Source organism: Apteryx rowi, unplaced genomic scaffold, assembly GCF_003343035.1.
Source record: "Apteryx rowi isolate R43461 unplaced genomic scaffold, aptRow1 scaffold_32, whole genome shotgun sequence".
NCBI lineage: Eukaryota > Metazoa > Chordata > Aves > Apterygiformes > Apterygidae > Apteryx > Apteryx rowi.
Window position 1 is genome coordinate 401,404 of NW_020449641.1, and position 13,328 is coordinate 414,731.

The window sequence follows — 13,328 nt, forward strand, 5'->3', positions numbered from 1 at the left end:
ATCACCTTCTCCTACCATCTGATTTGTTTCTCGCTGCCACACGAAGCAAAGCTCACTAGTAACTCTCCATCCTTCCATGTTTCTTCTGATGCCAGAGGGCAAGTCCTAATTCCTTTTATCTCCTCCCGTCTTAACTTTCTGGCTCCACCTAGTTTCAGCCTCTGCTTGGTAATGCCTAGCTTTATACTTCTCTGGGTTTAGAGGCAAGGACAGTTGTATATGAACTCCCATACTAATTAAAACATGCTGCTGCATTTTTATAGCCTGAGAACCAAACTTAGTGATGAAGTAACAACTGCCTAAAGGTGTATGCCAAGAAGGGAGGAGAGGGAGGTGGCCTGTAAGTTATGTAACCAGCACTGATCATGCGAGCCTCGATGCCAAAGGTCTGAGGGGGAGAATCTAACAGAAAAAAAACTTTTTAAAGAGGATAGAGTGTGCAAAGTAAACTGAAGGGAGAACATCCTTCATCTGACTTTCTGTAGTCAGTAGCTTCCTACTAATGCTACCTCTCACTCTTTTGCTGTCTGTAAATGCTTTGGTTTGTACTTTGAATCAAGAAGTATGTACATCCAGTTGTTTTCTTGCCAGTTCACATCATCCTGCATGGCTCTGCCGTATTTAATCTAGAGACTTCTCTGTGAAATGCAGCTACTTATCCCATAACTGTCTCCTGGCCAGATGATTTAGGACCTTAGTTTTTTTATCTTGTTCAGTGTTATTGTCTCCCTTATACTGTATGGTCAGAATTGGCTCAAAGAAAAGAGTCCGACCTGCTTAATCTTTAGCTCCCTGGCTTCTCTCCTCTAACCACTGCCACAGCCTACCCCAGTTTAAATTGCAGGAAGCCACAGGAGAATCATAAGCCTGTGGCTACAGGCCTGAGGGGCAAAGGAAACTGGTCCAGCAGTGCCACCATTTTAATTAGTTTAGCACTGCTCAGCGCTCTGCCTTCATTCCTTTTCAGCAACAATAAAACAGTAAAATCCTGATGTGACTGAGGACTGTGAGTATGGGGGGGGGGGGAGCATTCACTGGTATATCTGCTCCCCCATTGCATCAGCGAGCACACATTAAGCCGTGCTGGCTTAGTTCGCGTGATCCTCTTTGACTCATCCCATGCCAGACTCACCCCCTGCCAGATCTGGAGGTTGATTTGCCAGCTAAGAGATTGCACTGTAGTCACTATCGATTCTCAAGTGATCTGCTGAGTACAAACAAAAAATGGCTGCAGAAAATTCTGCTCAGAGAAACGTTAGTTTGAAATGACACCAGGGTGCTATGTGGCTAATCTGTAAGGAACTATGTGCTTGAGAGGGGTGGGAGTAGCTGTACAAAAACTCACCTGTGATCTTGAAGATCTGGGGAAGTGACGACCACAGTTACTTGGGGAGGATCCCAGTGGAAGACACTGGTGTCCTACTGAGAGACAATCCTCCTGCAGCATTTCACCTTGAAGGATAACAGAAGCTGGGTAACTGTTTCTCTGTTCCTCATTTTGTGTCATGGGAGACTCTGTGACCACAGCTGTCTTCTGGATGACGCTAAGTACCTTTATGTTTGAGGGTTGCCCTTTATTGAATGAGGAAGAAAGAGCACTAGGGAAAGACAAAATTTTCTCTATTTAACAGTATTGTTAAGTTGGTTTGTTTTTTTTTTTAATTGTATATATTGTCAGGTTCTTTTACTGATAGTATAAAGAATCTGAGCTCTTTAGCCCAGCAGTGCTCAAAATGTGTTCCTCAGGGAGGCTGCAGAAACTAGCCCAGGGCATGTCCCCAGAGATGGGATTAGGCAGCCAGGAAGAAGGAGCTGCAGCAGAGATGGGGCTGAAACTCTTCTAAGAAGACTTTGGTTGGTGGCAAAGACAGAAAACTCAGATAGCAGGACCAAAGGGTCACATGGCTGCTAGACTGAGCCACCTCCTGTGTCACCAGCTGCTTTTCAAACTCAGAGTGAGGGTTAATGTACAAACTGTATCCTGGAGGGAAGGGATACAAGGAATGAATGTTGATAAACACTGCTGTAGCCATAGCGCGAGAGCGGCAGAAGCAGCAATGCAGACTCGCTCACATTGTTCCCTGTGCCTGGGAATGCTTCCCCTGTGGCTAAAGGATAATAACTCATTTTCTTTATCCTTACAGTACATGGCATTTCTATGGAGATTGGTGCCAGTTAGTACTGGCTGTGTCGGTGCCTCTTATAATGAGGAATTGTTATATCCCTGACTCTGTTCTTTGTGCTCTTCCACCCACTGGAAAGGAAAAAATTTCTCTGTTCAAGTAGCTGACCTGAAAACATGGACACAGCTGGGAAATCTGAGCATGTCCAGCCAAAGCATCACATGAAGTACATATGCTTTAGCAAAACAGAATTTGAAAAAGCTGAAAAGCATTGTCAATCAGTGATGCAGATCTTACACAGCTATTCATGCTGCATTTCAGGGAAGAAGGCATTTTTATTTTACATATTGCCATTTAATATCACACATTGCCAAGAGGATCTGTTACTAAATACTAAATCTGTTACTAAAGTTGAGGTGCGTGTGTATGGGGCCATACTGGGCGTGACAAAGTGACTACTTCAGTGGTGGAAAATGTAATGCTCCTTAAGAGGGCAAGTGTTAGGAAGAAAGGAGATGAGGTGCAATTTCTAACTGTAATCGCAAGAGAGAGCACAGGGCAATTCTGCTAATTTTTTTTATTTTTAGGGAAAATGGAGCAGTTAGGCCAGGTGTAGGAAAACATCTGTGAAGCCTGGAGGCTGCAAATGTACATACCCCCGTTTTGTGTGGTTGGAAAATGCAACAAGAGAATGCAGCATTTTTTGAGTTCAGAGATCCCCATGGGCAGGGATCCTTTATATAAACATGCCATTTCTGCCATCAGAGTGAGAATTTTCTGAGCCTGGGAAACACTGTCTTTATAACTTAATACCCACTTCGCTATACACAAGACACTTTGTATGGTTTGGTCAAGGCAACTCTTGCCTTTGCACAGCACTATACTAGCACTTTTAAAACAAATGGCTGCATGCCAAATATACTGGAGCCACTGTTTTACAGAGAAGCAAGAAATCACTGAGCAATCACCTGGCAGTAGCTTGTGAGATAGGCTGCAACACTGAGATGGCCTACAAGATAGTTCCTGCAAGAATTCAGCGTGCTCTTGAAACACGAGATTGCTGCCTCAGTGGGGAGAGCTGGTCGACAGTATGTTCCCATGATGTGAGACTATGGTTCACAGAGTCTGGGCTGGTGTCCCTCTTTCTTTGCTCTCCACACGCCAGCTGAAGCACTGGTGTAAGCGCATATGGCTTTTCCTTCCCCCATTCACACGGCAGAGCAGAACCCTTCTGTATAGCAACCTGTTCCACTGTCACCAAGAGCAAATGTTAGTTGTTTTGCTTACTGAATACTGGATGATGGTAGCTAAGAGAGCAGAATAAGTTATTTGAAATAGTTCAGAAATGACATGTGTTCTGCAGGTTTTGCTGGCTGCCTGATAATTATCTTGTAGCAAGTGCTGTTCCTGGTTAAAGATTCATGACTGTGTTTGAGACTGCTCCCCCGGGCCTGCAGACTTCCAGTCTGGCTGGCAGTAAAGATCCTTCTGGCCCCTGTCCCTTATTACTGCTTTGCCTAGAGTAGATTTTGTCTCTAACACGTCTCTTAAGAAAGACGGAGAGATAAGTACAAAGGTAAATTGCTATCACTGTCTGGGTTCCATTGCATGAGACATGTGTGTCCAAAGCATATTTTTATTCCCTTGAACTGGTATTCCCTCGTGTGCACCCCATGATCATGTTACTCCTGTGTATCTGCTAGAAAACAGAGAGGACACATGTGCTTGGTTGGAAGTATTAGTGCTTTCAGCCCATGCAGGAATGAATATGTCCTGATTCCTTGTTCTTTTCCTAGGCATGGATGCTGTTATTATTCATTATGTCATATCCAGAAGTAGTGAGGTACTTCTGGTGGATATTGAAAGTGGGTACATGCTAGGATACACTAAGGTGGAAGGGAGGAAAGCATTTCTTGCCTGTCACTTTTTTAGTGTTTCTGGTGGGTGATCAAAAGAAAGGACTGACCTGATTTTCTGCAGCGTTCAGCACCCACACATCCCAGTGAAGCTGATGAGAAGTGCAGGAGCTTACTGTTTTTGAAATAGAGCCCAGAATATGACTCATAATGCCATGAAGGAGATGCTCGACAACTAAATGAAAATATATACAGATATAAGGTAACAAAGCATTTCTGCTGAACGTTTTATTGCGAAGTAACCTTTGGATTGGTGTCTCTATCACAAAGCTACAACTGTTGTACAGCTCAACAGTGTCACTGAAACAATATTTTCTGTGTTTTAACTATAGCATCCCCATGCATAGAGAAAACAGCTGCTGTATTTTGCAATCCCCTGCATTTTGAAACAGGCCTTTGCAAGATCCTGGCTACTGCTCTGCTATCTGCAAGGTGAAACTTGGTGGGGCTCAGAGATTCAAGTGTTCTCAGCTGTTTGCATTTGATGTGCTCTGTGTGTTGGTGATGCTGCTGCATACTGATCCTTCAGTCAGCTGGCTTGTTGTGTCTGTAACACAGCCTATATCTTGAAATGGTGGATCCTTCCAGGGCATGGAGGAGGAGGAGGCACAAAGCCAACTGGACGAGTTACTTTGTCATGCTGAGCAGCCTCTCCAACTGTTCTTTTTGCTACAGACTTTGCTGCTACTGCGAAGGTAGGAAATTCTGAAGAGCTGGATTCAGATGCAAAAGGGTTATTGTGGGAGAGCCTGAGATTATGGTTTGTGAAGCCTTGTGCAACATTGGGCAGCAGTCCTGCTGATGTATCTTGGCCTGGCTGAGAATAGGTAACTCCAGGCTGGAAAAGAAAAACAGTTTGTGTGTGTTCAGTGCCTTGGGGTTTATTATATATGGGTCATTATTATATTACTAGGTATCCTGCTTGTAACTAGACATAGCCCCCCCACCCAGATGCAAAATGTTCCTGACCATCAGGGAAGTTTTGATCTAGATTTGAACAGAGAGACAGGAGCCCAGAAGCACATTTTTATTATCCAGTGTATCACTAGCACCAGCTTCTGTGCTATGTAAACTTCCAGTGCATCCTGTGCAGCTGGTGAAACATTCAAACCCAGCTGCTCCCCTAATCTGTATTATTCTTTCCTTCATGTACCCCCTAGATAGCTACCATTACTATTTTGTTACCAAGAGTTCTGGTCCGTAGGAAGTGCTCAGCCACCAGTTAGCCCATCTCAGACCAAAAGGAGACTAAAATACCAGGTGAGTGCTCAGGCCTTGGGTACATAGGTTTCCCCTATCCTTGCTATAGCAGTGCAGGTGGGGGGTCCCTGAATTCAGTTGGGTCTAAGGAATATGAGCAAAAGTCCCCAACTGATTTCATCTACCACAGTGGCTCAATTATGTGTTACATCTAGCTAGTCCTACCCCTAGCTGAGCAGAATTTGCTTCCATTTGCCCTACCAGGCACATAAAGTTCCCTAATGGTTAGGAAGAGGAGCTGTGTCAAGCAGGGATGACACAGATGACTGAATTCCTGGCACAGAAAACCATAGGACAGCCAGGAGCCACCTTATTTTTTTTTTCTTTTAGGGTACGAAGTTAACCTCATAAATTATCACAGATAGCTAAACTACAGTGAAAGAGGTAAACTCAGAGTGATTGCTTCAAACAGTGCTAGCTGGTTGGAACACACTGAAAAGGATGCAGATATCTAGAGAGTTGATACCTGATGTCCATAAAGTTTGCAGTCTACTCGGATGTCCTGTACGGGTTGCATTACCATTGTTGCTTTGCAGAAACCGAAATTCTGGCAAAACAGCGCATAGTCAAGAGAAAAGTTATAAAACAGAAGTGATCTGCATTACAATTTTTAATTTTAGTATATTAAGAAAATAACCACAATTTTTCTTATATTTTATCTGAGTAGTGCTTGCTTTTGAGCCTGTTGGATTCAAAAACCAGGCTGTGTTTAAATGTATAATCAGCAAATATGTGAAACTCTGGCATTCTTCCAGAGTAGGATCCTTTGTATTTCTGGGTATGGGGAAGGAAGGGGGAAATATATAGGAATCTAGCTAGGTAAAAGGTTCCCACCCATGAAAACTGCTTGGACTCAATTTCATTAGGTACAGAAGAGTAATTTTAGCATGATAAAGTATACAGTATAGTTCACAAGAACTTATATTGTAGGAAGGTAGGGCAGAGTCTATCCTTTTGTTATATATTTGTATACTGTCTAGTACAAAGGAGCCTGATTTTTCTCAAATGCACATACTAAACAGAATATATATTATTATTTATTCTTATTAAAAATGTTTTTTGTTAAGGACATTTTTGGCCTCAAATTTTTAGAAATATACTAAAATGCATCAGGATTCAACCCAGATACATTAAGGAGAAGAGAAAGGGGTGATACAGCTTTAGAAAATTATATATTGAAAAGCATACCATAACAGTATACAGCTCTTGCACTCTTATCCTCACAAAGGTCTATTCCTGCACAATGGCAAGTGCATGAGAGCGTGCCTCTTTTCTACCCCTGAAATAGCTAGATCAGGACTGGTGTGCTGGCATACTCACAGACTGATCGTCAGGCAGCAGCTGACAGGCATCCACATTATCCTTAGCTTCTTCTGCTGAGCAGTTTGTGGCAGCCACAGCAAACTCAACAGAGACCAAGTGCACTGGATGATACTGATAAAACAGGAATATTGTTTAACAAACTTTGCAGTGTGAAATTGCAGAGCTGCTGAGAAAAGATAAAAGGCAGATGTTCTAAGAAGTTTGGTTTCTAGCTCTGCATCTCCCACCGAAGTCAGAGGGAATTATGTGGCTAAGATGACACAGAATCCTTGGGAAATCAAGAGCAATTCAGCAGGGTAATTTAAAGCAAGCCAATTCTGTTTGCAGACACAACTAGTTAACACTGGCCAATTACCATAGAAGAAATATTCTGTTTACATGGAAGGATAGCCCTAATTCTAGCAATTACCTGTATTTTGGCTCTTCCAATCTCAAGGAGTTTGAGGTAGGCATCAGTAGTTTTACTGTTGTGGTCGTTGAGTGCAGCTGTAACAGCTGTTAATACCTCAGTGTCGTTTAATTTTGCCAGTCGTGGACAGTCAGGGCAGATTTGGATAATATCTTCATTTGAGTCTACAGGAGGAACCAGACAGATTATGTTTTCATCAGATTATAGGTTATTTCTGAAGACATTATAGATCTATTCAGTGACAGGAAACGTTGTGTTTCATGGTCTGTCTCAAATTATAGTGGAAAGGATTTTTGGCCGTACAAACTATAGGTGGCAGTATTTCATATAACTTTTGCCATTGAAGTCCTGAAATCTTTATACAAGGAAAAACGTCATGGACTTCAGGAGCTCATTTTGAATGTTCTTAATCAGATTTTAACCAGTTCTCTTTCTGGCAAGCTGTCTATGACACCAATGAAAAGATGTATGTCTCAGGTCACACAAGGAATGGTGGAAAAATGAAGATGTTCTAAGTTATTGGAATTGTGTGTGCGTGGGTGTGTTGTTTCATTCAGTCACCTGTTCTGAAAGTAATGCCCAAGAAATCTCATATAGAGCAGACAGAACAGTGATTCCACTTACCCATGGCCAGCACTGAAAATGTTGAGTCTAGTAAATAAGCTCTAGTAAATTCAGGCCAACAAGGAATCAAATTCTTGAGGCTAAACTCCTAAGTGAAAAGCCTGAGTGCCAGCCATCTCCATGTCAAATCTGGGAACTTCTCCCTGGTTAGTCTTATTGAATCTTAACCCTCATAGTAAAGAGGACCAAAGGGAGAGGACTACATTTGTAAGTGAATGAAATAAGGCAAGGGAAAAATGACTTTTAAAACAGCTGGGTTTAGAAAACTCATTAACTGTCATTTTTTTATGGCATATTTATACACAGCACTTGCAGTGTTTAAAGTCAGAAGGGCTAGTGAACTGTAACCACTGCTGCCAGATTCAAACCTAAAGAGCAAAGTCTTTACCTGCATGTGAGTGGCATTTACTGGCAAGTACAGATAACTTCCCATCCAAATTCTGCAATTTAATGTCACAATCACCTTCAACCGCCTAGAGAGAGACAAAAATCAAAGGGCTGCATCATTAAGATAAATAGGAATTTCCGAAGAGGGCAACTACTACTAAATTCAACAGAATAGGTTCTGGCTGAGTGTTCCTGGCAAAATTGGTCTGATTGCAAAGGGCCTGCTAGGCTTTTATTAGTGTCTGTGATTTTGTAAAAGGCAGACCTCACCTGCAACTTTTGAGATCCAGATTTGGATCCAAATTTATCAGAAGTGTCTGGGTATCCATATTATAGATGTTTAGTTCAGGTCCTTCTCTCATAAAGAGCCAAGAATAGGAATACTCATGAATTAAGACTTTCTGCAGAGCCGTTTGATAACATTTTCACTAATCTCTGCTGGTCAGTGGCCATGGTAACAGCAGAGCGTGCTGCCTGTGCGGGAGCTGGCTTGCGAGCTGCGCGATCCAACTGGGGAAGAGATGTCAAAGCGAAGCTGGAGTCACTGGCAAGAAGGAGCAGTTAGTTCCCTCCCCCTGCATGGAAAATGGGATCTGAGCCCTGGTGAATACAAGATGGAGTATGATTCAAATTTAGTCATGAGCTCTGGGAATTGGTCCCCTTTCTAGAAACGGCAAACTAAATTGTCGATTTCTTACTCTGCTTTCCACTCAAAAAGCAAAGCTGCCTGTGCTCAGACAACACTTCAACTGCTTTGGTTAGGGAAAGCTTTTCAGAGGTGGATAGTATTTGCATAAGACCAAAATATTCAGGGGCCAGTAAATTCCAGTGGAGCATTACTTTGAGGGCAGAGCCCTGCTTGAGGGGAATAGTTCTCCTGCAGTCCCTGGTGGCCAGACTTGATGCAATTTCACTAGTTAACAGCTCACACACTGCCAAGGGAAACGTGTGGTTTGCACTAGTTCACAGCTTTCCCTGTCTACGGTTTGCAACAGGGCAGTGACATCTAGGTGGGCCATGGAGGGCTGAATCTGGAGCCCCTAGACAAGGCCCTACAGTGTGCATGAACTTCATGTGAAATGTTATGCCAGCAGTGACCTATCCTCCTCACATAGCAAGACATGGAGGAAATCCAGGAGTTTGGCAAGCTGTAGGGACACAGAATTGGTGAGAAAGGAGGGTTGGTGCAAAGGGGCTAAATGTTCACAATGACTGGAAGAAAGAAGCAACACCACTGTCTTATTTGATGTTTATCCTGCAGTCCTTCCTGGTTTCTACACACTGAACTCTTTGGTGTGGTTCATATTATAGACAAATCATGCCAGACACAACAGTAACACTAATTACCTCACCTGTGCTAAAAAAATTCTTTTACTGAGGAACTATGCTGTCAATTACCTCCTTATCCTCCTATCTCCTACACTAACGCACAGAGACCTTTCCATTTACAGCATAGGGGGGAAAAAAAAACTTCGGAAGAGGGATGCTGGAACTGAGTGGGGAAGATGCTCAGGTGCACTTTCTTTGGGGCAGCTACAGAAAGAACATATGACATGAAGGCAACTAAAGCAACAGGAAAGTTACAGGTGACTGAACGGTTATAGGCTGTTACAGCGATCTAACATTTGCAGCCTGAGCTTGCAAATCTAACTGGTCATAGAGAGGCCTCTAGCACCAACATACCGAACTTGCATTTTTGCACACAGCTAGTGAAGTTTTAGACACTCACGTGTTCTGTGAAGCTCCTTACTGTGCAATTTTCAAGAGGTGTAGGGCTGAGGATGTGGCACTTGGTCTCTAATAAGTCAAGTTCAAGAAATAGTATCTTGTTATTTGGCCCCTGGAAGAAAAATACAGAAATTGTATTAATTACTTCACAAGACATCACCAGATTTCTCCTCTGGGGCTGAACAGTGATCTCTGTTGCTGACTGCCATTGGATAGTTCCAGGTATACCCTAGAGTAACTGTATCAGGAACAGGTCCTTACTGTATAACTTTGTAAGAAACAAAGTCCCATTGATGTCATGTGGATTTTCTTGCCAGCTAAGGAACCGGCCCATAATTTTTAGAAAGTCCAGCATGAATGTAGTGGGCCAGTTCTCCTGAGTTAACTTGATTTTTATCTTGTTGGGTAATTTAAAAAAAAAATCCCAGCTGCTTTTGTTGATGAACAAACTCCATGGTTCTATGACCAGATGTAGTTGTAGTTGCACCTTTTCAACTCTAACATCAGACATATGAGTGGAAGGATAGAAATGAGGTTCCCTAGCTCTGAAAGTGACTCTGCAGCTTGGAGGTACATATAAAGATATCTTTCTTTTATTCCAGAGCAAGTCAAGTGATTCCATTTAAACCAATGAAGTTATTTTAGTGTAAAAGTATTAAATACGAGCAAAGCAATGTCACCAGTGTTTTTGTGTAAATACTGTGGGTAGACTTCTGATCTCATTAATGTCTGTTTTATTCTCTTGTAAATGACATTGACATCCTCACTCTCATATCAAATAGAAAACAGCCGTGAAGCTTCATTCTTGTTACTATTTGGGGCCCTTTTCATTGCTTTGAGAAAACCAAAGGTTCTGAATGTATACCTACATCGTATCCTTGACCATTTCTATAGCCTTTCTAGACTATCAGAATGATGCAAATAGATCTTAGGGAAAATGAGACTACAAGCCACAGTTATTTCCATCCAGTTTCCTTGTCAGCCCAATGAGATATTAGATCAAATTCATACCTACCACGAAATCACTAATAGCATGGAATTAGGATAAGTATGCATTTAGCCAATGTTACCTGCATCACAAGGGTTATCCTCACAGTTTTGCTCCAGGTCAGCTACTGGGTTCACAAATCAGCACTTTGAATGATCTGCCCTGACCAGCATGCTGCATTTGTAAACTGAGCCCTTTTTCTGTCATTGTACAAAAAATACCTGAATGTTTCTCCCTCCCACTCTGTTCTGCTCTGAGAGTCACGTTCCAGTGAGCTGTATCTCAGCAGTGACAAGGTGGCATTCCCCCGTTTATGCCAATGGACCCATGCTGATTTACCTCGTGTGAGGATGCAGCCCTCTGCTGGGATTGTCAGTAATTTCCAAACCTTTCCTGTTTTAACACAGTAGTCTGCCTGCAAGTTCCTCACTTACCTGGGGTAGCACACGGACATTTTCGATTCTGTTTAAGGCAAACTTGTATCCATGATGGCTGTGGTCATTAATATAATTCACAGCTAATTCAGCTGCTGCTTCAGATTCTGGGTCATCGCAGCCCAAGGGAGGCGGGGGAGCTGCTGGTACAGCTTTGTGGATTGGAAGATGAACAAGCAATATTAAAGCTACTAGCACCTTCATAGCACCTGAGGAAAACTGTTCCCTTTCAGAAATAAAGATCTAAGAATACTGTTCAGATGATATCTAGGTAGCTAGAACTGGGGTCTCACTTATATAGTACATCACCGCAGACTTTGCATGAGCACGTCTGATATTTGTCCCAGTTCCAAGCAAGCATTGCAAACAACAAAAGAGAAAAGTAAATGTTAGGACATCAAGCTGACTGATTAATATTAGCCAAAGTAAATTTTATCAGGTAGGACATTGCAAAGTCTGCTAAAAAGAAGAAAGCATCAGCAAAAATGTAAGATAGTTTTTTAGAAACTCTTCTACAAACCAACTACAGTACATGCAAGAGGAAAACAATTCCTACTGTTAAACTTGTAGAGATGCTAGACTTAATTAAGTTTTATTGTAAGCAGGGCAGATTCTGTTAGGCCCCAAATCTCACCAGATACCAGTCTAAATTGGGAGATCAGTACCATGATGAATTAGAAAATGGAATTCAAATCAGTTCTAAGGATCACATTCAACAGTGAATTTAATTATATAGCAACTTTTGTTACTGAATTCATTTAGAATAGGTGATGAGACATAGTTTCTAAACCTTTTGCATCAGCTCTCTGTTTCCCTGACATAATCAAAATAATTCCAGTAATTCCTGTTCAGTGATTCTAATTTTACTCTGCAGAGCAGGTATCTTGTTGAAATTTTTCTGGAATATGTTGTACAGATTGGAGGATTTGGAATAAGATACTAAATAACACAAAAGTGCTTTAAGAGGAGTTCAGAGGAAATGTAGCTGCTTAAATCTAGAAGAGTATGCCAAAAAATCCCACAGCATCCACTTAGGTAGTTATCATTATGATTTTGCACTGCTCAGCTGAGCTAAACAAACCAAAGTGCATTTTCCATCTAAGGCCATTTGGGCTCCATGAACTGAGTGCTGCCATGCTTAAATCCCCAAGTTTTTGCATGCTAGGTGAACTCTGAGCACATCTAATGAACACTGATAGCACTAAAGGCCGTTCAAAACAGACCAGGTAATGATGATTCTACATAATAGTTTAATAGTTAAAACACTCTCCTAATAAGTGGGAAATGAGATTCAAATCTCCCTCATCCTAAGAGAGTACCCTGACTTCCAGAGTGTGGGTTATCTTTACTTTTGAACAATCACCTCTCCTTACTTTAAAGTTCAGCATCGAAAATGCCAGGATTATCTATAGAAAGAGAGATGGGAAGAAAGAAGTGTGTGACCACTGTTTAGAGATGTTGTCATTCAGTTAGAAAGCAGCCCAGGAGTGCTGGTCCACAGCTCACATTTACATTCACAGTTTATGCATTTACAAAACAGTAACAGGATAACAAAAATATTCTATGGAGCAAAGTATGGCTTCCAGGATGTCTTCACCATTTAAGGTCTTTAATTTAAACAGAGTATTTTTCTCAAAGATAGATTCTAGCTCAACCAGGAGAAAAGTTTTTCTGGAGAGATTTCACAGTAAGTTTCTATGATCCGTGTTATGCTGGTGATCATACTGGAGAATTGTAAGGGTCCCTTCTGGCTTTAAAATGTATGAATTTCTGTTGTCATTTTCAAGGAGGTCAAGAATTAGCTGCAGATTTGAGATGAATAGAAAGACTTCAGAATGTTTAGAAGTTTTCATGTCAGCTAAGTGCTTCTCAGGTCGCACAACGGTGTGAGTGGGGCTAGAAATTACTTGAAGAAAGCAGTCTTGAGTCATTGCATCTCTTTTCTAGAACTTGGAAATGTAGGAAAGAACATAAACAGAAATGGTTCCGTTAGACAGATTAACTGATGAGGAAGGAGATCTGGAAGAGACTAAAGAGACTGGAGATGATTCCCTTGAGCTATGTGTAGTATGAAGTGAGTTCTGGATACTAGGATTTGCATACTGAAGAGATTCCTGGGGAAAAGAAAGGTTCTTC

General features: G+C 41.8%; 1 protein-coding gene across 1 annotated transcript; it reads right to left on the reverse strand.

Moving 5' to 3' along the window:
* Positions 1 to 4,267: 4,267 nt before the first annotated feature.
* Positions 4,268 to 11,396, reverse strand: AHSG (alpha 2-HS glycoprotein). The gene is made up of 7 exons (XM_026071026.1): positions 11,193 to 11,396; positions 9,772 to 9,882; positions 8,044 to 8,128; positions 7,032 to 7,195; positions 6,620 to 6,733; positions 5,766 to 5,846; positions 4,268 to 4,877 (listed from the first exon to the last, which is right to left on the reverse strand). Exons 1-7 carry the CDS (start codon positions 11,394 to 11,396, stop codon positions 4,599 to 4,601), a joined length of 1,038 nt encoding a protein of 345 aa, XP_025926811.1. The 3' UTR covers positions 4,268 to 4,598.
* Between the last annotated feature and the right edge of the window lie 1,932 nt (positions 11,397 to 13,328).